This window comes from Peromyscus leucopus, chromosome 8b (genome assembly GCF_004664715.2).
Source record: "Peromyscus leucopus breed LL Stock chromosome 8b, UCI_PerLeu_2.1, whole genome shotgun sequence".
In the NCBI taxonomy this organism is placed as follows: Eukaryota; Metazoa; Chordata; class Mammalia; order Rodentia; family Cricetidae; genus Peromyscus; species Peromyscus leucopus.
The window spans coordinates 58,410,415-58,436,140 of record NC_051086.1 but is presented as its reverse complement, the minus strand read 5'-3'; the positions used below and the strand labels follow the sequence as shown (position 1 = coordinate 58,436,140).

General features: G+C 54.8%; 4 protein-coding genes across 4 annotated transcripts in view; 2 read left to right on the top strand and 2 right to left on the bottom strand.

Annotated features, from left to right (window-relative positions):
* Rtn4rl1 (reticulon 4 receptor like 1) overlaps positions 1-2,337 on the bottom strand; it is a 74,543-nt gene extending 72,206 nt beyond the window's left edge. Inside the window, exon 1 of the mRNA XM_028866733.2 lies at positions 1,842-2,337. Within this exon, the coding sequence (XP_028722566.1) occupies positions 1,842-1,854 (13 nt within the window). The 5' untranslated portion in view covers positions 1,855-2,337. The remainder of the gene's footprint in view (positions 1-1,841) is intronic.
* Positions 2,338-5,791: 3,454 nt separating this feature from the next.
* Dph1 (diphthamide biosynthesis 1) lies at positions 5,792-17,776 on the top strand. Its single transcript, XM_028866731.1, has 13 exons — positions 5,792-5,896; positions 9,644-9,796; positions 9,898-9,961; positions 11,484-11,605; positions 12,155-12,312; positions 12,462-12,583; positions 14,315-14,383; positions 14,731-14,887; positions 15,013-15,113; positions 16,232-16,310; positions 16,712-16,858; positions 17,009-17,115; positions 17,690-17,776. Exons 1-12 carry the CDS (start codon positions 5,836-5,838, stop codon positions 17,096-17,098), a joined length of 1,323 nt encoding a protein of 440 aa, XP_028722564.1. The 5' UTR covers positions 5,792-5,835; the 3' UTR covers positions 17,099-17,115; positions 17,690-17,776.
* On the top strand, positions 17,245-18,497 carry Ovca2 (OVCA2 serine hydrolase domain containing). The gene is given in 3 exon segments (XM_028866732.2): positions 17,245-17,293; positions 17,296-17,442; positions 17,690-18,497. Coding segments are annotated over 3 exon segments (681 nt in total). The 5' UTR covers positions 17,245-17,259; the 3' UTR covers positions 18,190-18,497.
* Positions 18,498-22,151: 3,654 nt separating this feature from the next.
* LOC114691422 lies at positions 22,152-23,340 on the bottom strand. Its single transcript, XM_028866730.2, has one exon. It carries the CDS (start codon positions 22,888-22,890, stop codon positions 22,420-22,422), a length of 471 nt encoding a protein of 156 aa, XP_028722563.1. The 5' UTR covers positions 22,891-23,340; the 3' UTR covers positions 22,152-22,419.
* Positions 23,341-25,726: the final 2,386 nt, after the last annotated feature.

Genomic DNA, 25,726 nt, shown 5'->3' with positions numbered 1-25,726 from the left:
TGCACTGGGGCTTACCTAGAGCAGGGCTTCTGGCTAGCAAAGATACCAGAGAGCTCCTCCCCGGGCACCTAAACCATATAAATAAAGTGTGTGGGCTGCTTTGTGGCTCATTCTTAACTGTAAACTGCCAAAAGACAAAAGACCCAAAGGGAAATGAGATGTCAGTTCTTCCCCATTATCTCCATCACAGACCTGCAGCCCAGACATGGCAGCCTTTTAACAATTGCTTGGGAAGCCTCCCCACCAGAGCGAGTCTACATGCTCTATGCCTGGGCCTTCCAGACTCCGCTGTCTTCAGCTCTCCAAAATCACCTTCCTGTGCAGACACACTGGTCAACACTCCAGCACTGCTGAGTGCCTGAAATGACTTTCCATGTCTTTCTGCAGAGAAAGGAACTGGGGTGTCCACAGCCAAGCGTCTCCTCTAACTACTGCAGAGACTTGCCCCACACCACAGCGAAAGGCTCTCCGCACTGTACCGACCCACGTGGAGGGCACAAGTCATGCACAAGTTTGGGACTGTTCTTACACGATGGGGCAACCAAGCCTCCACGATTGCCTGAGGCTGGACCACCACTCAGCCTTTCCTGCTCACACGGAAGGCGTGGCTTCGTCACCCACCTGTCTGACCTGCTTATCTGGCTCTCCCCGGTCATCGGGTATCTGCTTCTGTCCGCCCATCATGGGGCTTCGCTTCCCCTATCTCTACCACCTCCCCCTGCCCGTTTTCTCCTTCCCCATCCTGCTGTGAGGTCAGAATCCTGTGCTTACGACACCTCGGTCTGTTGCCATGGAAACAGGGGCGGATTAAGGCTGGAGCGCGGAGCGCAGGGATCAGGCCCCTCCGCTACCTGAGCTCCCGCCTCAGCTAGCTCCCGCAGGGCGGGAGCAGCCAGCAGCAGACACCGCGGCTCAGCAGCCGCCGGGCCCAGGCTAGGGACAAGGGGGTCCCAGAGGGGCGCCACAGCCAGCCCACTGGGACCTCGGAGCAAAGAGACACAGGCAGAGGCGGGGAAGTGAGGGTGACGGGTCCGCGGGCTCACGTGTGGTCACCTGCCCTTTCTGGGCCGGAGGGACAGCACCCAGAACGGCAACCACGTGGGGGCGCGGCAGGACTTCCCCGGCACCCGCGCCAACTTTGCTGCGCTCCTGCTGCCGGGGAGTCTGGGCGAGGTGGTCGCCGAGCCAGCGCCCGTCAAGTTGAGCCTGGCTCCGGCCGCGCAACACCGCCAGCACGGCCTTCGCTGTCGCGTCCCTCTGATCTAGGCATTAGGAAAGTTTGAGGAACCGGACTTCTGGCGCTCGCCACTCCCCATCCTCGGTCTCTGAGTGCTCAGGGCTTGTCCCTGGGGATAAGGCTAGGATGCTAGGAAGATGCCGAGTTAGGTAGGACCTGCGGTGAGCGCCGGGGTCGCGCGCTGACTGACCGCTGGCTGCACCCGAGTGCGGGTGGTACCCGGCGCCGAAGCAGCAGAAGCAGAGGCGGGTGCCCGCGCAGGGGATGGAGCATGCAAGTGCAAAACTTTATAATGGCAACAAAGCAAAGGTCCCCGGAGACCAGCTCCCTTTTTACCAAAGGCTTCTAGGCTGGTCTCTGAGCCCTCGAGACAGACCCCTAGGGCCTGGCCACTCGATCCATGAACAAACCCCGTGTTTCGCAACAGGCCACCAACGGGATCTCAGCTCCAGCAGCAGGCGCACGGCGGGTGTCTGTGACAAAAGGCAGCCAGCTAGCAGGGGGCTGCTTCCGGGACCCATTTCCCTGGAGCTCGACGGTTCGGGGACTTGAGGCTCTGCCCGGTTCCATTCAACTCCAACTTGCTCCCACGGTTCCCACTCACCTTTGCGAAGCATGTTGGCCGCGGGGCCGCCACTCCGAGGTCGGCCTAGGCGCGCTCCCTCCTGGGGTCCAAATTCAAATCCCTGGGCGCCAGCTGCAGCTAATCCGAGCGCGTCGAGGCGGGGGCAAGCCGGGAATCCGCTTGTGCCCGGCGACCCGGTCCCGCAGGGGCATGGTGAGCCCAAGCCCGGCGCCCAGGGCACCGGCACCCGCTAGCAACCGCGGCGCTACCAACCAACCCGGTGCGCTCGCTCAGCCCGGGGCGAGTGGCTTGCTCCGCCGAGCAGGCGGCCTGATTGTGCCGCCCCAAACACTTTGCAGGCGGTTTTGAGGGGGGACGCCGCCCCCTGGCCCGCCGGCCGATGTCCCCTCTTCCCCGCCCCCTCGGGCAGTGGCTGCTGCAAAAGGGCGCTCGTACGCACAGCCCAGCTCCGGGGAAAGCGCCCGGCGCGCGTTTGCAGGACCAAGCGATCTGCCGAGCGGGGCGCCTCCCTTCCTCCCCCCGGCTTCCCCCACCTCTCTTCCTCCTCCCTCCCTCCTTCCCTCGCTCTTCAGCTCCTTCCCTCCCGCTCTGCTCCCCGCCCCCGCTCACGGAGCGCCTCCCATACAAAATTTATGAAAGTGCTCTCAGCTCGCGGTGCGGAGCGCCGTCCTATTCCCAGGGCAGCAGCGCTCAGCCGTGCGGCGCCGCCTCCCAAGGTGTTTTCGCTGCACCTGCCCCCGGGGACGATCCTCGGCCCGCGTCCGTCCAAGTACCTGCCCTAGTCCTTGGCCGGTCGTCGGGCCACTAGAACCGCCCTCCCCGGCCCCGCAGGCTTCTCCGAGCACGCACCCGCAGCCCAGCCCCCGCCAGCTCGCCCTTCGCGGCTGGAGGTCATGGAGAGAAGCGGCTGGAAGCGTGTACCCGCCCGGAGTCCTGATCACAAGTCCAACACCCTTGTCCGGTCTTCTGCCTGACCGGTGCCCCTTCCTCCTGCAAGGTTCGACGGCTCTTCCCTGCCTGCCCAGAACAGCTCTGGCGAAATAGCGGTTTCCCCATCCCGAGTCCCAAGACACTGTTCTTTTGGGGGAGATGTGCGGGACAGCTAGCATTCGAGGAGGTCCAGCTGAAAATCCTATAAGGAACTAATGCGAGTTCAGGTGGACTATCTCCGGCTGGAGGGCCCCTGGTCCCCACTGGTTCTATACAGACCCCGCCCGTGCCAGGATTCTCCAAACCGGGAGGAGGTACCTCCTGGAAAGCGGGTCCTGTAGGGGCCCTCTGGGCCAAGTGCCGAGAAGGTTCAAGCCAGCAGAGATCCTAGGTGGAGGCCGGCACCCCCTACTGGCCGGAGATAAGAAGGACTCTGAAAAAGGAAAAAAAGACTGGGCCAGGTCACTCATTGAACACATACATGTGTTATATATACTACGTGGAAATTCTGCTAGTGAAAAAGAGAAGGACTTTGTCTTCCTGAAGTTTACATTCTATTAGGACCAATAAGAAAAGTCCAGATGAGATGGTAGTGCCTGGAAGAAAAACAAGCGGGGGTGGGTGGTGGTGGTGGTGGTGGTGGTGGTGTGTGTATGCTCAGGAGCTGACCTGGGGTGGGGTTCCCGGTGGGGATGGAGCCAATTTGACAGCAGCCATCTAAACAGAGATCTAGTACAAGTCCTCTGTGGACTCTGTGATAGGAAGATCAAAAGCAAGGCCATTATCATTCAGGCACTCAGTGCCCTAAGGCTTAAGCTCAGGACACAGGCCTCAGGACGATCAAAAGCATTTGATAGGAGAGAAGAAAGACCCACAAGCTAGCTTCAAACACAACAAAAGTTACAGCGGGAAGGGGCTGACTAGCAAGCAGCACCAGGTATGAAGGAGAATCGGAAGAGGTGGCCCTGAGGTCTGCGTTCAACAGGTTGAGAGGGGAGGGCACCCAGGGAGGATGGGACGCCAGGAGGGACAGAATGCACAAATGTTTGAAGATCCGGAGGAACCTTATTTAGGACATTCCTCAGCTTGGTCCTCCTAGGGTTGGAACACAAAGTAACAGTCCCTGCCAGCTGTGGGGCTCTCCTGACCCTGCACCGCCTGAGTCCTGCCAGACTGAACTCTCCGACACTGAGCGCTGTGGAGGCAATCCAGAAAGCTAAGGCCCAGAGAGGTTAAACAGCTAGCTCAGAGCACCCAGGAATCAGAGACAAAGTGTGGGCGCCAATGAGGGCGTGTGATCCCCTTTCCCACCTCCCCATGCCGCCTCCCCAGGACCCCCTGCCCCACAAACTCCAATATGTTGGGTAAAGCTGGGCGGCGTGAGTGTGAGAAGCTGTTATTTTGGGATTCGGGAGGGCTGAACGCTGACTTGGAGTCCAGCCAGGGGATGGGGGTGGCTGTAGGTGGGTGCTGTGGTGTAGTGGGGGAGGGGCTGAGCCTGCCTTCTCATCAGGCAGTGATTACTCAGACTTCTGAGTAACCCAGGAGGGGAGACCCCCGTGGACAGACGGAAATATCCTCAATCCAAGCTGAATGGCAGCTTACCATTGTCCTGCACGGCCAGGTCTGAGGGACACACTCATGACTGATTGGAGCTGCGGTGTTCGTAACACCTGGCCTCATAACGGGGGCAGAGCTGCTCATTAGAGGTGGAAGCTTATACAGCAGTGTTAGGAGATGGGCATGCCTCTGACCAGGTAAGGCCCTAGGGGATGAGGCAGCTGCTGGGGAGAAGCCACCGCGCCCTTGGTGACCATCTTTCCACCGTGGAAGTTAAAGCTAAAGCCAGAGAGGAAGCTGTCCACAGGGAGACTAGGTTTTGGTACGCCAAGGGGGCAGGGTGGGCTTCTGGAGCTCAGACCCTGCACTCGGAGGGTTGGGGCTGTCCAGAGAAGCTGGGAGACATGGGAAGCCCAGGCTGGACTCTTATCAAGGTGAAGAAAGACTGCGTACCATGATGAACACATCCTGAGCCCAGCCATCCCTGTCCTCAGAGTGGCAGAGACTGGGGGGCACTGACCCTTTCCACCCCGTCCCTAGGCTGCTCACTCCCAGCCTGCCTAGCTATCTCTCCTCTAGCAGCCTCCCAGGCAAGGCCTGTCCCTGGCTGCTTGTTTTTACATCTCTCTGCACCTTAATTAGGGGTTTCCAAGCAGGGAGGGCCTCCAGGGGAGCCTTAGGCCACAGAGCTGTCTTAAAGGGACAGCTGTGCTCAGGGTACCACTGCAGAAAGAGGAGGATGGGGGGGGGGGCGAGTTCAGAGTCCTGGTGACCACTGCTCTGTGGTGCAGACTGCGGAGGGTCAGCTCTGCGGGTGCTTTGTTCTTCCAAAGGTCAAGGCTGTCTCATTGACTGTTCTGCCTTCTCTTTGGGGTCCCAGGAGTGCTGTCCACCGATCAGAAAAAAAAAGGCTATTGCCTGAAGGACAGTCTAGACAGGGCAAAGGCTTGCCAGGACCCAGAAGGTTTAGGGAATTGGAGGCCTCAGGCTGCCCCATCCTTCCAAGAAAGCCCTTTCAGTTTCCAGGCTCTTTTGAGTGCCAACTTCTCCCACGTCAACCCTCCACACGGTGGGCTCACAGCAATCCACACCAAGCTTTCAGCCTGGGAGCTGGGCTGGTGGGCACTAAGGCTCCATCTTGTTGGGATAGCAGTCCTCTGAGGTAGAGAAGGTGTTCATGTCGGCTGACAGACTGCTGCTTAGCAGAAAGAACGAGGATGAGGGTGGGGAGCAACTGGAAGGCCCGGCAGGTCGGCAGAACCAGGCCAGGAAGAGCATGGGGACAAGGTCGCTCAGAAGGCAATTGCAGTGGTCTGAGACCACTAGGGGACAGCTTGAGTCCTGAGAGTCCAGACCTTTTGGACCCAAGGCAGACCATTGTAGCACCGCCCACATCTCTCTTTAGTCTCCGCCCTGCGCGAGTCCCCGCCCTTTGCTGGCCGCTCGGCGGTCGATTGTGCTGCCTGGGTTCTCCGCGTTCTTCCAGCACTGCCTTTTTGGTCCCCACGTGGGTCCCAGAGTGATGGCGGCGCTGGTTGTGTCGGAGACCGCGGAGCCAGGAAGCCGAGTCGGCCCTGGCAGAGGTGGGTGCAGCAACGCTGTGGCCTCCAGACCTTGCATTTCGGGTGGGGACCCTCCCCACCCCGGTCAGGGACAGGGCGGGAGGTGACCCCTTTCTCCTTGAGACCCGAGAGTCTCATGCTGTTAGAAGTTCTGGGCTCCCACCACCGGAGCCCCAGGGACCAGTCTTTCGGGACGTGAAGAGATGTCCCTCCTGGGAGTTTATGATCCTCAAGGCGAAACTACACCCTATCCGGGTTGGCAGACTGACCCCGGAAGAGTGACGGAGTAAGAGGGATCGGGGGAAGGGACCGTGATGCGTTTTACAAGTAGACAAGGAATTCTTTCATTTATGCCAAGAGGCGCTTGGTGTCCTTCACTAGGCACTAGGCAGCGCCCACTAAATGCCAGCCCTGTGCTAGGTGTAGGGTCTAGAATACTCCCTTGACCTAAGGATCTCTACTCACCTGGGGGGCGGGGGATACTGATGCACACAGAAGATGACAGCCTTGGTAAAGAAAGAGGTGCCTCCTGATCCTCATGCCTGCACGTGCCATGTCCAGAAAGACCTGTTTAAGATATTCTGCGGGGAAGCCGGCGAGTCTAAGCTAGTTTGTTCAAGGCCATGAAAACAACTGACCAAACGCTCTGATAGCGATAATATTTAAATGTTGTCTCAGGGGCCCAGCCTACCAGGCTATAGAGTTGTTCAGGGTTCCCCTCCACCACAGTAGATGCAAGTACGGGTCTGGGGGGGACCCCTTCTATCATGGGTGCCCAAGCAGAAGTTCTAATACATAGCACAGGCTCTGTAGTTATGGGATGACTAAATTAATTTCTTGTCTTTTCACATCTCCAAACTGTTTGGCCCCGAGTGAGATACTAACTGGGGAGAACAGGTTGTCCAGGATAAGCCCTTGCTGATGAGCCTCAGTTTTTTTGTTTTTTTTTTTTTACCAGAAATTGATTATTTTTTTAATTTAGTTTTTTTTTTAACACATTCATTTTGTTTATTTTACATTACTTATGCTTATTTGACGGTATGTGTCACAGTGCCTGTGGGGGGTCAAAGAACAACCAGACGAGTCAGTTTTCTCCATGTGGGGCTCAGGAATGGAGCCCAGGTCCTTGGACTTGGAGACCGGCACCTTTACCCACTAAGCTGTCCTGTTCTGCTGGCTTCAGTATTTTCTTTTTTCTTCAAGGCCTTATTTGTATACCTCTCTGCCCAGGCTAGAGTGTTACTCCGAAGGTGTAAAGTCACTCTTCTCATCTGTTTGTCCGCTGATGGTACTAAAGTGTATTCTTTCTGGCCTTCCTAGATTGAACATAAGGGCCACAGACTAGGGAACTTGTTACGTCAATTCAATGTGTGGAGCTGATTTCCCTTTAATTAAAAAAAAAATGTTGTTGTTTTTATTTGTTTGTTTATTTTTACTTATGTGTATGTGTGTCACCTGTGTGGGTGCCAGAAGAGGTCGGAAGATCCTGTCAGATTCCTCTGGAGCTGGAGTTACAGGTGGTTGTGAACTGCGCAAAGAGGGTGCTGGGAATCAAACGCAGGACCTCTAGAAAAGCAGCTGGTGCTCTAAATACTGAGCTGCCCCGCCCCCAGCCCCACCCCCAATTGTGGCTGTTTTGATACTCAGTTTGAGACTCACTGTAGCCTAGACAAACCACCATGACCACCACCACCAACAACAAAATTAAAAAGTTACACACACACACACACACAGAGGAGACAGATACTGGGTATTGAACCCAGGGCCTTGTACATGCTAAGCAAGCAGTCTGAGTTATACAACTAATCCTTTTCACTTTTCATTTTGAGACAAAGTCTCAATTAGTTGGCTCAGGCTGGCTGTGAACTTTTGATTTTATTTTCCTGCCTAACTTCCTAAGTAGCAGAGATTACAGGCCTTCTGTACCATGCCCAGTGTGTGTGTGTGTGTGTGTGTGTGTGTGTGTGTGTGTGTGTGTAGGCCAGAGGTCAGTGTCAGGTACCTTGCTTTCTCCACCTTCTTTTTAATTAAAAAAAAAAAAAAAAAAAAAAATTTAAGCCAGGCATGGTGGTACTCTTAAATCCCGGCACTTGGGAGGCAGAGGCAGGTGGATTTCTGAGTTTGAGACCAGCCTGGTCTACAGAGTGAGTTCCAGGACAGCCAAGGCTACACAGAGAGACTCTGTCTCAGAAAAAAAAGAAAAAAATAAACATGCGTTTGTTATGTACATGTGCAGCAGCACATGTGTGGGGATCATGACATCACTCAGGGGAGTTCGTTCTCTTTTCACCATATTGGTGCAGGGAATTGAACTCAGGCGCCTTTGTGCTGAGTCATCTTTCAGTCCTCCACCTTCATTTTTTCTTTTTAATATTTACTTATTATATATACATTGTTCTGCCTTTATTTTTGCCTGCACGCCCGAAGAGGAGCAGCCAGTGCTCTTAACCACTGAGCCATCTCTCCAGGTCCTTCATTATTATTATTATTATTTTAAGATTTATTTTTTGCCGGTCAGTGGTGGCACACTCCTTTAATCCCAGCACTCGGGAGGCAGAGGCAGGAGCATCTCTGTGAGTTCAAGATCATCCTGGTCTACAGAGTGAGATCCAGGACAGGCTCCAAAACTACACAGAAAAACCCTGTCTCGGGGGAAAAAGAGAGAGAGATTTATTTTTTATTTATGTGTGTGTTTCTTGTATGTACACGTGAGCAGGGACCCCAGGAGGCCAGAAGTGGGTACTGGATCCCCTGGAGTTGGAGTCACAGGCTGTTGTCATAACAAGAGCTCACAGCTGTGAGCTGGCTCTCCAGCAGCCCACTTTCCCTTTCTGATGCAGTCTGCCAGTGAAACTGGAGCTCATTGATTTGCCGAGGCTGGCTGTCCAACAAGCCACAGCACTGGGATTGTAGGCCTGCGTGGTGACCAGCCTTCTCCTTTTTTTGGGAGTGGGGGGGGGTGTCTCGGTTTTAAGACAGGTTTCTCTGTGTAACAGTGCTGTCCTGTCCTGTCCTGGGACTCATTCTGTAGACCAGGCTGGCCTCGAACTCACAGAGATCCCGAGTGCCATCACTGCTGGCTGTGTGTGTGTGTGTGTGTGTGTGACCAGGGTGTTTTTGGTGTGAGTGCTGGGGATCTGAACTGAAGTTCTCATGCCCATGTGATAAGCGCTTTACCTTTTCTTCACCCTCGATTTTTGTGGGGTTTTTTTTGTTGTTTTCTGAGACAGGGTCTCTCTATGTCACTCTGGATGACTTGGAGCTCGCTATATAAGCCAGGCTAGCCTCAAATTTAGAGATGGGTTTTTGGTTTTTTTGAGACAAGGTTTTTATGTCCTTGCTGGTCTTGACACCTTGATTCTCCTGCCTCAGGGGTACACCCCACGTCCAGCTTTATTATCCTTTTAAATGAGGAGGGGATGAAGGCATGAATTAGTCAATGTGGGCCAAGTCCATGGGACTTCTGGGTCACCAGACTCACTCTCCTTTGCTTTTTAGTCTTTTCTGTGCCGTTGCTAGTCCTGAGGAGTGACCCATACCCCTATTTATGACTGCTAGTAATCTCACGGCATAGAAGTAAATTATGCAGGTTTCCCCCCTGGTTTGTGGGCTGTCTCTATCTGTAGGATGAATTCAGTTGATGCAAAAGCTGGGTGGATGTCCTTTGTGTGTGGAATCTGGGCCTTCGGTCTAGAGTCAACAGATGAAGTGACTCTGGCGGCCTATGGTCTAGGGCAGATGCAGACTCGGGCTTTATGTTTGTTCTAGGTCGCATCTCTCGGGGTCGACTGGCCAATCAGATCCCCCCTGAGATCCTGAACAACCCCCAGCTGCAGGCTGCCGTCCAAGCCCTGCCTTCTAACTACAACTTTGAGATCCCCAAGACCATCTGGAGGATCCAACAAGCCCAGGCCAAGAAGGGTGAGCCCCCAAAGGATGGAGCTGGGGTGCCTGCCCAGACGCAGCCATGTCCCTGTGTCCCATTTCTGGCCGTCTGCCTTCATGTCTTCTTTGCCTTGCAGTGGCTTTACAGATGCCGGAAGGCCTCCTCCTCTTTGCCTGCACCATTGTGGATATCTTGGAAAGGTGAGGCTTGGGCACTGGAGAGCCAGCTGAGTCTTTGCCCAGTAGTTATGCCTGCTGGCACCGTCTTCTCTTCTGGACCATTGGCTAGCCTCTGAGCCTCCGACAAGCGGATGCACACAAAGGGAAAAACTCAGCACAGAGCTTCCCTTCCCCTGTATAATCTGGACAAGCGCAAAGAAGTTAGTTCCAGTTTCTAGGTCAGAACAGGTGGTAGCATCTGGGAGGAACCTAAGTGGGTGAGGGTCTGGCTGTCAAGGGTGGGGGCAGAGTAGGGGGGTGAGGGGCTGGGGAGTGGAAGAGGGTGGGTGCATCTTCTTCTCAGACTCAGTTTGGGTGGGAGTAGGCATGGGTGGCAGAGGAGAGAGATGCCTAGGGAAAGGTATTCCGTTCCTCTCCCCCTCCTAAGTTTCTTCATGACAATGAGCCATTGCTGGGGGTGGGGGAGCAGCATGCTCTCAGCCATCTGGAGCCAGCATGAGCAGGGGAGGGGGGGGATGAAGGAAGGGGAGGTCATCTCCTGCTGAGAACCTCCTACTTTCCTGCTGCTGCCCTCACCCCTCTCCCTCCCTGCCACCACAGACCCACTTCCCGCTCCCACCCTCTTGCCCCTTGGGGATGCTCTCTGGGGCTCAGGCCAATTTGCATACATTTTAATCTATAAAAAATTAAGTGCTCTGGCTGACTCAGAGCCTGGGCTGCATTCTAAGGAGCTGAATAATCGGCTTCTGTGCACAGCCTGATTTGGGGAAGGGGGTGGAGGAGGGGGCAGATTGGCAGCGGTTCAGCTTCCCCCACTATACCCCAGAGGAGGAATGGGGGAGCCCAGCCACAAAGCCAGCATCTATGCTCAGGTATGGTCTCTCCTGGGAGAGCTCAGCCTCCTGCTCTGTCCCAGCGGTGAGTTTAGGGCTGCAGGGTCTTTCCTACCCACCCTGCCCCCCAGTGATTCAGGCCTGGCAGCAGATCTCATAACAATGTGCTGTCCAGAGCCCACTCTTCCTGATGCATGAGGAGTGTGGGCAGCGCCATGTGCTGTGGGGGAGCTGTACATGGGTCCTCCCCATCTTGGGGGCACCTATGGCCTTGCCTAAGGGTGGGTAGCTGGTGGGGTCTGGGGAAGGTGTGGCCATGTGTATCCACACATCCATGCCCACACAAACAACAGTACCAGGGCTTGTGGGGGCCTGGGGGGTGGGGGGAATCTTTCCCTGCCCTGGGAAGGGTGAATCAGTCTCGGGGTCCATGTTGGACTCTGCACGTGCACTTCTGTGGGGTAGGGAGGGGTCCTGCTTGCAGTCTAGGGCTGGACAGGGTGCTGCAGACATATCCTCACACAGCAACTGTTCTAGGAGCCGCTGCCAGGGCTGAGGGAGGTGGCAGCTGCACCCTCCTACTCTTGGTTGGCAGCTGCCAACTCAAGGACTTAGAAGATGTGGGTCCCAAGACACCTCCAGAGTTAGGACTGTCTCCCGACGCATTCCTTGTGTTGCTGGACCAGTGTTTCCCCACCCCCACCCTCCAGGTTCACAGAGGCGGAAGTGATGGTGATGGGTGATGTGACCTATGGGGCCTGCTGTGTAGATGACTTCACTGCAAGGGCCTTGGGAGTCGACTTTCTGGTGCACTATGGCCACAGCTGTCTAGGTATGGTGGGCTGGGACACCAATCCTGGCAGGGAGGCAGGCTGCAGGCTAAATCTCCATTATGGGTTCTTCTTGTTATATCTTTTTGCAAGCACAGAATCCCTTCGGGTTTCCAGGATGGCTTTGGCCTTTCTGCTTGGCTGGTGACTCTTTGCTCTGGATTTGGCTGCCTTGGAAATCCTGCTACTGTCTCAGATGTGCATGTTATGTTGGATGTTTTTGTTTGTTTGTTTGAGACAGTCTTACTCTGTAGCCCAGGAAGGCCTGGAACCTAACAGCTGTCTTCCTGTTTTAGCTTCCCAGATGCTAGGATTACAGGTGTGAGTTACCACACCTGGCAGATGCAGGTGTTTGAAAGGCTGTTGGTGGTAGAACAGACTAGGTACCCAACTAAGTGATGAGAAAGAGTTCCAGGAGACTGTGATCCGCCCTTCTCCCCTAATCCCTCCCAAGTCAAAGCCACTGTCCTGGCCACTTTTAAGATTGGGACTGGGCCAGGCTTCCTGCTCCTCCTGCTTTTTAGAACACTTTTTTGAACTCTTCTCTGTAGTTCCCATGGACATGTCAGTCCAAGACTTCCGTGTGTTGTATGTCTTTGTGGATATCCGGATAGATACTACCCACCTTCTGGACTCGGTCCACCTCACCTTTACCCCAGGCACTTCACTTGCTCTGGTCAGCACTATTCAGTTTGTGTCAACCCTGCAGGTAAGTAGATGAAGGACTGCTAGCTTCCCATGGGGTAGAGAAGGTACTCCAGGGTGCTCCTGGCTCCTGGGCCCGGTGCTCTGGGCTCTTCCTCTCTGGCCTTGGCTTTCTCCCAGCTACTTGTTTCCCGTCCTTCCTTATCAATACAGGCAGCCGCACAGGAGCTGAAAGCTGATTATCATGTCAGTGTCCCACAGTGCAAGCCCCTGTCCCCTGGGGAGATCTTAGGCTGCACATCCCCTCGACTACCCAAGGATGTGGAAGCTGTTGTGTAAGTTAAAAATGGAGGCTAGTTTGTAGAGACACACAAAACATACTCAGGGAAGGAGCCTGAGGCTCCTGGTACAGGAAAAGAGGCTGAGTCTGAAGCTCCTAACCTGTGTGCTCAAGGTCACCTTGCAAGATGGAGCCCAAGTGGGGACCACACTTCAGGTCGACTGGAACCTTCCCGTGTTCCATCCTTCATCCAGAAGGCTATGCCTAGGGTGGAGATGGAACTCCGAAGGCCTGATGGGGGGATTAGGATGGGCAGAAATGGAGGGAATATAATTGGAGAAGATGGATGGGCACGCCCAGGCTGCAGCCCCATTAATTTAGCATCCGGACAGCTAACAAGCAGGAGCAGCGTGTCTCCTGCCGCCTAATTATTTTAGGTAATGGAAATGCTTAATGTTGTGTGAATGCAGCCAGCCTCAGAGCTGACAGCTCCTTTGGAGGGGGAGTTCTTTCCTAGCTAATGGCAAGAAAGGTGGGAGGGGCGCTTGACTCAGTCCCGCCCTGGGAACTTTGGGTACTGGTCCTGCATAGGATATTCCTGCCCTTAGCCCCACTTCAGGCCTTCCGTAGCCCCGACCTGGCAGCCCTGTTCCCTGAGGGCCATTGCCTTGTACGAGTGCCAGTATAATGGATGCTCTTCATCCGGGGCTTCAAGGTGTGTGTTGAGGGAGATACCCTGAGTGTTAGCCTGGTCTACAGAGTGAGTTCCAGGACAGCCAGGGCTACATAGAAACCCTGTCTTAAAACAACAACAACAACAAAAAGAAACAAGAGGACATGAGTCACTATACCTGGCTTGAGCAAGTGTATTAGGGTCCTTAGACCCTGGGTGTTTCCTGTAAATGGCGACTGTGTAGGTGTGTTTTACTTCGTTTGGGCCTGGAAATCCGAAGACCAGGAAATAGCAGCTCTTAAAGCTCAGCATTGGGCCGGTGCTGGTTTGGTTCAAGAGCAGCCTGTGTGCACCCTGGAGCCTCCTCCATGGCCTATATAACATAAGTTAAAGTTTTTTATGTCTTTATTTATTTACTTTGGATTTCTGAGACAGGGTTTCCCTGTGAAGCTCTGGTTGTCCAGGAACTCACCCTGTAGACCAGGCTGGCCTCGAACTCAGAGGTCCACCTCCTTCTGCCTCCTGAGTGCTGGGGTTAATAAAGGCGTGCGCCACTACTGCTTGGTGGGTCACCACCACCCAGCTTCTTTAATTTTCCTGTATGAGTGTTTTGCCTTCATGTATGTCTGTTTGCGACGTGTGTGCCTGGTCCATGTGGAGGTCAGAAGAGGGCATCGGGTCCTCTAGGATAGGAGTTACAGGTGGCTTTGAGCCACAGTGCAGGTGCTGTGAATGGAACCCAGGTCCTCTGAAAGAGCCATCTCTCCAGCCCTGAGTATAGATAACATCTTGAACACAACTTCTTATGTCTGTGTTGATCTTAATAAAAGAGAAACTGTCCCTCAGCTTTCAAATTAGGCTCTCCTGGGCCCAGGCGGCCTTTCATTGGCCCTGGTACTTCCTTTACTTTTCCCACAGAAGCCTGGATACACAGCTAGAAGTGTTTCCTAGGCATCTGAGTCCAGGTCCTTACTGTACATATGAGAGGCCTGAGGTGCATTGAGGACTGTCTCAGCAGCATGGGTGGCTGAGGACTCAGTCTTCTGGACCTGTAAGCCAGGGTACCCCCTGTGCTACCCTATACCACACTTACACATTCTTTCCTCTTTGTAGGTATCTTGGAGATGGCCGCTTCCATCTGGAGTCTGTCATGATTGCCAACCCTAATGTCCCTGCTTACCGGTATGGGCTGGGGAGGGCTGGCCATCTGAGGCAGGGTGAGAATCTCCGCCCTGGAGGCCTGCAACAGGCTGTTCCACATTCCCTGTTCACTAAATGGCAGCCATCCCTAACTGAGGCACCTCTGGAATTTAGACCCGGCACTGCTGTGGTCTACCTGGGAGTCATACCAAGACCTAAAACACGGCCTTGCTCTCCCCTGCTCTGGCTGTGGTGGGGCTGATCTCCTCATTACAATCCTTATTCCTGCCTGGGGCCAGATTTCTTAATTACTTGCTTAGATCCTGTGTCAGGAAACCTCTTAGCCAGGGTGGCTCTGGCTGTCACAGTGACCCTGGCACCTTTTCCAGGTACGACCCATACAGCAAAGTCCTATCCAGAGAGCACTATGACCATCAGCGCATGCAGGCCATTCGCCAGGAAGCCATTGCTGCGGCACGCTCAGCCAAGTCCTGGGGCCTTATTCTGGGAACGTTGGGCCGACAGGGTAGTCCCAAGATCCTGGAGGTGAGAGACTCAGCATCAGGAGGAGGGGGCTGACAGGAAAGTAGCTGGAAAACTCTGTCGGCCAAAGTATCTGGCTTTGGCTGTTTGATCACAGAGACTCCAGCTGGGCCTCCTTCTTCCAACAGCACTTGGAATCTCGGCTCAAAGACTTGGGACTTCCCTTCGTGAGGCTTTTGCTCTCTGAGATCTTCCCCAGCAAGCTCAGTCTATTTCCCGGGGTGGATGTGTAAGTCCCCCACCTTGCCTATGTAGGGTGACCAGCTAAAGGGAGCTTAGAAATCAGGTTCTGCCTAGAACAGACTTAAGGCTACAGCCAATGGGAATTGCATGTGTTGTCCTGAAATTTTAGTATTTTTTTTTTTCTTGGAGTTTTTAAAAATCTTTTATGGGGAGGCACAAGGGTGGGAGGCACAAGGGTGGGAGGCAGACCAGGGAGGACTTGGGAAGTAAGTAACAGGCCTCTCCAGAGGCCCACTGAAATTTTAGTATTTATCAAGCACCTATCCAGCAGGGGCCACCCTTGACCATGGGCCACCTGCATTGTCTGGCCATCATAGTAGTCTTGTGGGATGAGTGTGTGTGAGGGTACTATGTACAAACTTTGGTCCTAGGGGAGGCATCTACCCACAAATGAACTACCCCCAGAAAGCTCTTAGGGTTCTGGGGAGACAGACTGCTTATGGAGTAAAGGTCTGATGATGGCCTGAGCCTGATTCACTTAAGGTGAAAGTTTTCCTTTCCTTTTGTGTTTTCTTCTTTTGATTTGTTGAAATAAGGTTTCTCCGTGTAATAGCTCTGGACATCCTGGAACTTGCTTTGTAGATCAGGCTGGCCTCGAACTCACAGAGATCCATCTGCCTCTGCCTCCTGAGTGCTGGGATTAAAGGCGTGCGCCACCACTGCCTGGCTGGAAATTTTTTTTTCCAAATTTTGCATGTGTGGAGCTCTAGTGTCCACCCTCAGGTGCTATCCTCTCTCTCTTTTCTGAGACACAGTCTCTCACTGACCTGGAGCTTGCCAAGTAGGCTAGCTCGCAATCCACCTGTCTAGGCCTCCCTAGTGCTGGGGTACAAGTGTATATGACACACACAGACACAGACACACAGACACACACACACACACACTATTTTATTTATTATTTATTTATTTATTTTTATTAATGCAATGGTTCTGGGAGTTAAGGCTCAGCACTTTAGAGTTAGCACTTTAGAGTTAGTTATCTTCCCAACAGTATAGTACTCCTAACAATAGAATCAATACATCCTGTTGACAGATGGTCATGTTCTTCAGTGTGGTACCTCAGAAAGAGGTGGCCTCCATGTCAAGTCTGACTTCTTTCCTTAGGTGGGTGCAGGTGGCGTGTCCACGCCTCTCCATTGACTGGGGTTCAGCCTTTCCCAAGCCACTGCTGACACCCTACGAGGTAACCACCACATTGGAAAATCTGCAGGAGAGTGGGCTCTGTACCTCCCGTCAGGCGAGGGGTGTGAGATGGCTGGATCGTGAGCACATTCCAGGGTTGGGCCACCATCTTCTTGTGTAGCCTTTTTTGTTTGTATTTAAGGATTGGTCCTGATACTTGGTCTATACTGTTGGTAGTAGCCCAGGCTGGCCGCAGTTTACGGAGTGCTGGGAGGCAAGAGCCGCCACACCTGACTCACTGTGTAAATGAGTCTCACCTCACATTTTTTTTTGTAGTATATATTATATAATAATTATATCCTAAGAAGAATACTACCTTTCTTAGGCTGTGGTCAAATTTACTAATGCAGAGGCAAACAAAAACAAAAAGTATTCTATCTTTGTCTTGTTTTTCTTCTCTAGGCGGCCGTGGCCCTGAAGGACATTTCCTGGCAGCAGCCCTACCCTATGGACTTCTACGCCGGCAGCTCCTTAGGGCCGTGGACAGTGAATCACGGTCGGGCCCCCGTTCCCCGGGATGGCCCCCGGGGTGTCGGCCAGCCGGGCAAGGTAGGCGGGGACTTCAACGAGGGCGGAGTTGACTTAGGCTGACTCCCCAGCGACGTGAGCCACGGCCGCCGCCCTGAGGACGCCCGGGAAAATGCAAGTTTGCCGGGTGGAGGTCGCAGTAGTGAGACCTGGATTTGTGGGCCACCTCAGGTGCAGCCGGGGTCGAGAGGCCCGTCCCCAGCCCAGGCCTGTGAGGGCTGCCGCTGCGCAGAGCAGACGACCGCGCCGCCCGCTCCCTGAGACGCCGCGGGTCGCAGGTATTTACGGCCACGCCCCACCGTTTTGTCTCGGAAGCCCCGCCCTCTCCGTGTCCCCGCCCCCCGGGTGTTGCCCGCCCGGGCTCCGCCCCTCCCAGATTCCACTTCCGCCCAGGGAAGGCCCGCTTCCGGTGGCTCTGCGGCATGGCTGCGCGGCGGCCTCTGCGAGTGCTGTGCCTGGCGGGTTCCGGCAGAGCGAGCGGGGCTTCCGCGAGAAGACTGGAGCGCTGAGAAAGGCGCTGCGGGGCCGCGCAGAGCTCGTGTGCCTCAGCGGGCCGCACCCGGTCCCCGAGGCAGCAGCTCCCGAGGGCGCCGGGCCAGACTCCGGTGAGACAAGCCTCCGGAGACGCCCCGCGCCTTGCCGGTCCTGAGCACCGGGGCCTCTCGGTTCTTCTCACCCGGCCCTTTAACTCGGGTCCAGCCTGCGCTTCCGGATTTCCTCCTTTATCTCTGTCCGGTCTCTCTTCCCCTCTCCCTACCAAGTCTCCTGGTCGCGTCTTTCCCAAGCTCTGCCCCCTCTTTCTCCCTGGCCCCCTCTAACCCTGACCCTGTGCTCTTCTCCATCTGCTTCTAGGGCCCTGTGCTCCAGAGGATCAGCCTCGAGGCTGGTGGTTTTCTGAACAGGAAGCAGATGTTTTCTCCGCGCTGGAAGAGCCTACAGCATGCAGGGGTTTGGAGGCGGCCCTGGATACGGTGGCACAGGCCCTGAACACGCTGGGACCTTTTGACGGACTTCTTGGCTTCAGCCAGGGGGCTGCACTAGCAGCTTTTGTGTGTGCCCTGAGTCAGGCAGGCGATCCCCGCTTCCCCTTGCCGCGATTTATCATACTTGTGTCGGGGTTCTGTCCCCGAGGCCGTGGCTTTAAGGAATCCACCCCGCAGAGCCCCTTGTCACTGCCTTCGCTTCATGTTTTTGGGGACACTGATCGAGTGATCCCTTCTCAGGAGAGTATGCAGTTGGCTAGCCAATTCCTTGACGCCGTCACCCTCACCCACTCTGGTGGTCACTTCATTCCAGCAGCTGCAGCCCAGCGTCAGGCCTACCTCAAGTTCTTGGACCAGTTTGCAGAGTGAAGGATCAACAAATGTCTCTGGACTGCTCCCACTTGCTCTTGCAGCCAGTTGTCTAATGCCCTCCTGTTGTTAAGCTAGTGGACTCTCCACTGTGGCACTCTTACCGTGGCTAGTTGAAAGACAACTATCAGTTCTCAGGACTCACATAAACCCTGTCCTTTACTGGAGCAAAGAGGAGCAGGCAGCCTTAATAGACGTCATTTATGATAAACATGAGAAAGAAGGCCGGAAAGCCCGTGAGAGGAAAGTGATGTGCAAGCAGGGGCCGGCACCCTTGCGATTGGCCCACAATAAAGTGGTTTAAGATTTGAGTATCTTTTTCCTGGCACAGACCTCAGGGCAGCGCCAAGCTAGGAATTACTTGCAGTTTCGAGCCCCCCCCCCCATTTTTGTTCCACTTTTGATGGAACTTACTTTTTTAAATTTTGTGTCTTAAAATTCTGCTTACTTATTTTGTGTATGTGTGTACACAAGCCACGACCGTATGGAGGTTAGAGGAGAACCAGAGGGCCTTGATTCTCTCCTCCAACCACGTGAGTCCAGAGTGGAACTCTGATTATCCTGCTTGGCAACTCATGCCTTTACCGGCTGAGCCGTTTTACCATCCTTTGGTGGAAGTCTTAAGTCCCAGACCAAAGAAGCTGGAGGTCTTGGTGACAGAATCAGTTTTTACATCTGAAGAGGCTGGGGAAAGAACACTTGGCAAGGCTCTGCCTGAGTCGTCAACTTTTAGGCTTCCTAGATCCTGGTACCTGAGAATTTGGAGTTGGTTTCTTTGGTTCCTGGCCCTGTTCTTTGCTTTCTCTTCCGTACCTTCTGAACTCTTGAGCTTGAAGGCTTGGATAGTACCAGATGTTGGGTAGAGGCCAAAGATGGCACAGAATAAACTGCCTTTTCCTAAGGATCTGTGGGGCTGGGGGGTTCTGAGGTGAATGCTATTCATAATCGATTATGCTAATTATCACTGATGTGTTGAGAAAGCCTAAGGAGACTGGCTGTTTTACCCGTGGGGAGTGCAGTCAGCCCAGGCACTGTAAGGATCGCCCTCTTGCTGTTTTCATTTTTCAGCGCTCATTCCAGCCACACATGTAGACACACTGCCCTCTGATGTCTGCCTCTGAAAGACAAACATTGCTTTTTCTAAGACACCACGAGGTCCTACCTAGTCCCAAGCCACGGTGTCCTCTAGGGGGCAGGAGTTGGGGCTGGCACAAATACTCCAAGTCATCCTTTAACAATCACACTTAAGCCGGGCACTCGGAAGGCAGAGGCAGTTGGATCTCTGTGAGGCCAGCCTGGGCTACAGAGTAAGATGCAGGAAAGGCGCAAAGCTACACAGAGAAACCCTGTCTCGAAAAACAAAAAATGAAAAGTAAAACAATCACACTTAAGGTATCCACAGTTACATGTTCCTTGACCAAGAAGTGTTTCCAAGTATGGACTGGAGGGGCTGAAGAACTGGCTGGGTGGTTAAGAACACAGGCTTCTCTTTCAGGTGACCCAGGTTCAGTTCCCAGCCCCCACATGGCAGTTCACAAACATTTGTAACTCCAGTCCCAGAGGCTCTAACCCCAGGACCCAGGCACGCACATGGTATATGCTTCAAGTCAGTGACCCAGAAATTCCAGGGTGGTGGCGCATACAGGCAGAGGTAGGAGGATCTCTGACTTTGGGGACAGCCTGGTCTACAGAGAGAAACACTGTTTCAAAAACTGTTTTTGAACATGACTAAGGCAAGGCAGAGCCTGGTCAGGTGTTCTCTACCCCCAAACTCCTCAGATGTAGTCTCTGGTTGAGTCCCCCGAGCCTCTGGACTGAAGACTTCCACCAAAGGGAAGTGAGATGGTTCAGCTGATAAAGGTGTTGACCGCCAAAACAAGAAGACCGAATCTCATACACACCGAATCTTTTAAAAAATTTTACCAAGAAAAAAAAAAATAGACCTGAATTATCCCCAAAGGCCCAGCTCATTGGCTCTAGAACTTTTTCAAACAAAGCTGGGGTGGGGAGTTGGCCCCTCTGCCCTGCTCTAGTCTCCCAAGGGTTGCTTCCTTGACAAACAGATGGGATTACTCCTCTAAACCTGCTGGCTTTGGTCCGGTAGTATTCCTTGCTTTTCTGAAAACAGATGGAGCTGCAAATCTGTACTCGGATCCTCTGGCAGTCATAGGCTGCCCCCTTTAGGTGGACTCCAAGTTGGGGAAAAGCATCACTTGCACTCCTGGGAATCCTATAATAAAGATGCCTGTGAGTGGTCTCTAGGCCCCGGCTTACAGGAAAAGGGGAAGTTCAAGATATTAGGTGAAACAGAAGTGCTCACACATGGAGTAAAGATTTCTCCTGAGGGTCAGGATGGCTCTGACTCCCAACAAGTACAGTGTCACCTTACCGTGCAGACTGGACCCCAACACTACCACATGCACATCCTGTGGGCCACTTACATGAGGGACATTCCTTAAACTTACAACTCCTAGAGCAAAATCTAGATCTACTTGACAAACTGCTGTTGGTCATTCCTGGGTAGGCATTTGAAAACTACAGCCTAGGGTAGAATTTTAAATCCCTGGTAAATACGTTATTGGGAAAGAGCCTCTCTGTGACTCAGAACCCTCTGGGGAGGAGAGAAAGCAGGTCCCCTGAGGAATCACTGCTCTAAAATTTTCAATTTAGCTGGGTGGGCATGTTCGCGCATGCCTTTAATCCCAGCACTTGGGAGGCAGAGACAAGTGACTCTCTCTTCAAGGCTAGCCTGGTCTACAAAGCAAGTTCCAGGGCTGTTACATAGAGAAACTCTGTGTCCAAAAACAATTTTTTTCCATTTATAGCCCAGGCAAATAAGATCCTGGGGCTAGAAACACTTATTGAGAAATAACTATACCAGACAATGGGTGTAAGTATAAGCCCATCTATTTTTGAGACAGGGTCTCACTGTAGTTCTGGTTAGCTTTGAACTCACAGAAATTCACTTATTTCTCTGTCTCCCAAGTCCTGGGATTCAAAAACATGCACCACCATGGCTTAACTCATTTATTTTTTGGTGCCATGAATCAAACCCAGGACCTTGGGCATGCTAAGCACAGACTGTACCACGGAGCTCTATGCCCAGCCCACCCCCTTATTGCCTAATTTCATTCTGTAATGTCATGAAGTAAGTACTGTCATTAACCTAATAACCGAGTTTTACAATTGAGGAAACAGTCACAGAAAGGCTAAGTACATTACTCAAGATTGGATGATTCACATTCTTGCCTGTGGCCTTCAGTGTTCCTCTCTCCCTTGGTTTGAGACACAGAGGATCTCACTATATCGCCCAGGCAAGCCTGGAGCTTCTGGCTCAAGGGCTCACTTGCCTCAGCTCTCTGAGTAGCTGGGACTGCGTGTACATACCACTCCTCCTGGCTTTGGTGGTTCCTCTGCTGCCCCGTAGAAAGCAAGAAGAAACTACCACTCACTACAGGCTAAATGCACAACTTGGGCTATCTAATCCGTAAAGTAAGTCGGGGAGGAGGGTGTGGTTTACACGAAATGCTTTCTAGGATACCAAACAGTCGCCGCATCGTACAGTTAACCTTCTGCCCACGTTCTTCTGATGGGTTCACTCTGCAAAAGATTCGTCTCCCTTCCCTACTATTTGTTTTATGCCTCGATTACACCCAGTATTTCTAAAGCTCCGAGGAAAGACAGTTATCCTAGTGGAGTCCCTCAATAGCCCTAGACACAGAGTATCCCCCTTCAGCCTCTGTGGTACTCCTTTTTTAGGGCATGTTGGAGAAACTCGAGTTGGATACAGTACTTAGAGACCAACTGAAGGGATAGTATTGGATGATGTGTTTGGACAAGGGACCAGGTGAACTTGCTGTCCCATAATTTGCTCTGTAGACCAGGCTGGCCTCGATCTCACAGAGATCCTCCTGCCTCTGCTCCCCGAGTGGTGGGATTAAAAAGTGTGCGCTACCACCACCTGGCAAGGACCCTTTTAATCATCTTCCGTGGCTCAGGGGAAAGTTGGGGGCCAGAGTCATAGAGAGGCTGTAGCTCTATCAGGAAATGGATTCTTTGTCCTCTCTGCTCTGCCCTCTGCCTGCTCACATGGGGGTTTCTGGAAGAAAGGTGTGATAAACTTCCCTCTCCACTCCCTTTAACCTTTGCAGGCCAACGTGTGTCTTCTATCCTTCTGTCCTCCACCCCCAGGAGATAAGAATCCCAGAACAACCCATTTCCTCGCCACCATTAGGTAGCAGATACCTCGACTGGAAAGACTGGACAGTCACTGAGAAGGATGGTCAGACACTCCGCGGACCTCGCTTGCTTCTGTGCCTGGGTGGATGCGCAGCAGCCTCGCAGGCCGCCTCTCTGAGCACACCTCCTGCCACCCCCGCAGACACATCGGATGTTGCGTCGCCGCCCCGCCTCCTCTTGCTCTGCATCTGCCCAAACCAGGGCTGGCAGAACTCGGCGTGGTGGGGAGCGTGGGCGTGCTGCGGGGCGACCATGGCTGTAGACTGTTACCTCCGGTTCCCACAGTAACAATCGAAAGCCACGGTTGCCCTGGAGACGCGGGGGCGGGACCGTCAGGCTGACGTCAGCACCGCGGGCGGCGGGGGCGGCGAGGGCTGTGCGAGAGCGTGTGCGGGACCAGCGCCCACCGCGGCCCGCGGGGACCTGGGACGGGCGGGCCCGAGGGAGGCTCCTGCGCTGCATCAGCACCGCGGACAGCGGCGCAGGGAGGCGCGGAGGGGGCCCGGGGTCGGCGGTCCTGGGGCGGGGCCAGGCGTCGGTGGCCGTGACTGGAGACTGTTACTGAGGGAGGCCCGGGCAGTAAGCAGTCTAGAGCCAAGGTGCCGGCGCACTGCCCGGGCGGGGATGTCCCGTCGCCCGCGGCTGGGGCGCTGCTGCTTCTCACCTCCTCCCCCTCCTCCTCCTCCTCCGCCGCCCCAGCGCGCGCGGGCAGGCACGCGACCGTTGACATCAGAGCCCTGTGACGTCAAAGATGTCCCAGCGGGGAGGCACTTCCGGCAGTGGGGTGGCGGTGGGGCCGGCGCGGGGCGGCCTGGCCGAAGCCCCGCCCCCGCCTGGTCCTGGAGAGGACAGCTCCGCTCGCTCGCAGAGGCGGGAAGTCCTGGGCGCAGTGGGACCGAAGGGACGGGACGGGACCAGGGAGGGGGCGTCTGGGCAGCATGCGGGGCGGGGGTCCCGAGACGGTCGCAGGGCCCAGGTGTGCGTCTGTCTGTCTGTCTGTCTGTCGTGGGCGCCCTGGCTCAGTCAATCGGGGCCACCTAGGCTGAGTCACCGCGCTGCGGACAGGGAGCGAATGAGGGGGCGCGTCTCCTGGGACTCCAGCACCTTCTCCCCACTTTCTCGGGCAGGATGGCGCAGGAGCCGCTCAGCCTCGGGAAATGGGGTCGGGGGCTCGGTTGTCCTCCGCTCCGTGTTTCTCCAGGGTGTCTGCGTCTTCGTCTGGGGGGCCGGCAGGGGCTGCCCAGGGTTGGGTCAGCCTCCGGCCCCCCGCTTCCACCGAGCTGCAAAGGAGCCTTCGTGCCTCCCACTCTGTCCCCCTCCTCACGCCGGAGCGACCCTCCAACCCTCGGCCCGCCGGTCCCCTCCTTGCCCTCCCACGGTGCCGGTGCCCCGGCCCATCTCCGACCGGCCGTCGGTGGGTCCTTCCTTACCTGGCGGGCCGCGTCGCGCCAGTGCCGCCTTGCCGCCCGCAGCCCGGCCGGCGCCGCCGCTTTTATAGGCGCGCGTAGTACTCGTGCGGCGGCTCATTCATGCGGCCGCGGCTCCTACACACTGACGCGCTGCCGACGTCAGCAGGGAATTTAGGAAACGGGAAAAGAGGCTATTTATAGTGGCGAGCGCGCGGGGGGGGCCGGGGGGGCGGCGTGGGGAGGACGGGGCGAAGCGACAGGGAGTTGGGAGCGGGAGGAGGGTGTGCGCGCGGAAGCAGGATTGGGCAGCGGGGGTACGTAACCCCGGGCTTGGCCTCCAAGGGGTTAACTTTCCGGAACTGCAGGCGGCGGCGGGCTGGAGGAGGATAGTGCGGGGAGGGTGCGGCCCCTTTGCATGTTTATTCACTCTCCCCTTTGGGCCTTGGGAGCCCTGGGGGGCTCAGTCCTCTCTCGCCTGGACCTCGGGGGACCTCACTTGGTAGCCCCCAACCACATCCCTCGATTCCTAGACCCGACAGCTCTGTGACGCCAGAAGATGCCCCGCGGTGGTATCACACCCCCGTATGGCCACTGTGGCGTCCTCTCCCTCCCTCCTCTCTGTCTCTGTCTCTTTCTGTCTCTCTGCCTGTCTGTCTGTCTGTCTCTGTGTCTCTGTCTGTCTGTCTGCCTCTCTTTCTCGGCCAAGGAAAGGAAACCCCAGCTGTCTCTCTCTGTGTCTCTGTCTGTCTCTGTGGTCTCTGTCTCTCTCTCTGTCTCTCTCGGCCAAGGAAAGGAAACCCCAGCTTTCTGTCTCTGTGTCTCTGTCTCTCTGTCTCTCTCTGTGTCTCTGTCTGTCTCTGTGTCTCTCTCTCTGTCTGTCTCTGTCTCTCTGTCTCTGTCTCTCTCTCCCTCTCTCTCTCCCTCTCTCTCTCTGTCTCTCTCTCTCTGCCAAGGAAAGGAAACCCCAGCTGTCTCTCTGTGTGTCTCTGTCTGTCTCTGTGTCTCTGTCTGTCTCTCTCTCTCTGTCTCTCTCTCTCGGCCAAGGAAAGGAAACCCCAGCTGTCTCTCTGTGTGTCTCTGTCTCTCTCTCTGTCTCTCTGTCTCTGTCTCTCCCTGTCTCTCTCGGCCAAGGAAAGGAAACCCCAGCTAGAGGCTGGGGAAAGGGGGGTGGTGAAGCCTGGGAGTCTTGGAAGGTTTCCTGACTGGGCGGCATTGGGAAGGTGTTAGTCGGTTGGTGGAAATCACAGGGAAGGTAAGGAAGTCGAGGAGAGTAGCCTGGACTTCAGAAATGAAACTATGGACGTGTCCAGAGCATCCCCCAAAGGAAGGGCTAGCCTGACAAGTGATGGGGAGGGCAACCTGGCAGTGCCCGGCACTGGCACCGAGGGACCACCTCAGCACTCACTGGTGTAAAAGGCATAGGCAGAGCAGTAGGAGAGGGAATGAGACTAAGGGAATGCGTGAGACTGCTGGGCTTGGAGGAGGGCAGCAGGGAGCCCTTCCTGGAGGAGTGAGAATTGGCCAAAAGGGCTTATGCCATGTGGGGCACGTTTCCCGGAACAGTCCAGTACTATCTCTAGGCTCTAAATGGGGGCGGCACCAGGTTGACCTGGGGAGCTGAGGAAGGAGGGAAAAGTGGAGTTAAAGGTGATGCACATCTGCCTTTAATCCCAGCGCACGGGAGGCAGACAGGTCTCTGTGAGTTCGATGCCAGCCTGGTCTCCAAAGAGTTCGAGGCCAGCCATGGCTACATAGTGAGACCTGAGGACGGGGGTGGGAGGGAGGAGGGGTACACGGAGATGCTTGGGCGGGACTCTGTGGTCCTCCCCACAGCGCTGCAATGACGACTGGAGTAGGTGGGGTATGGTGGAGAGGGGATACGAACTGGC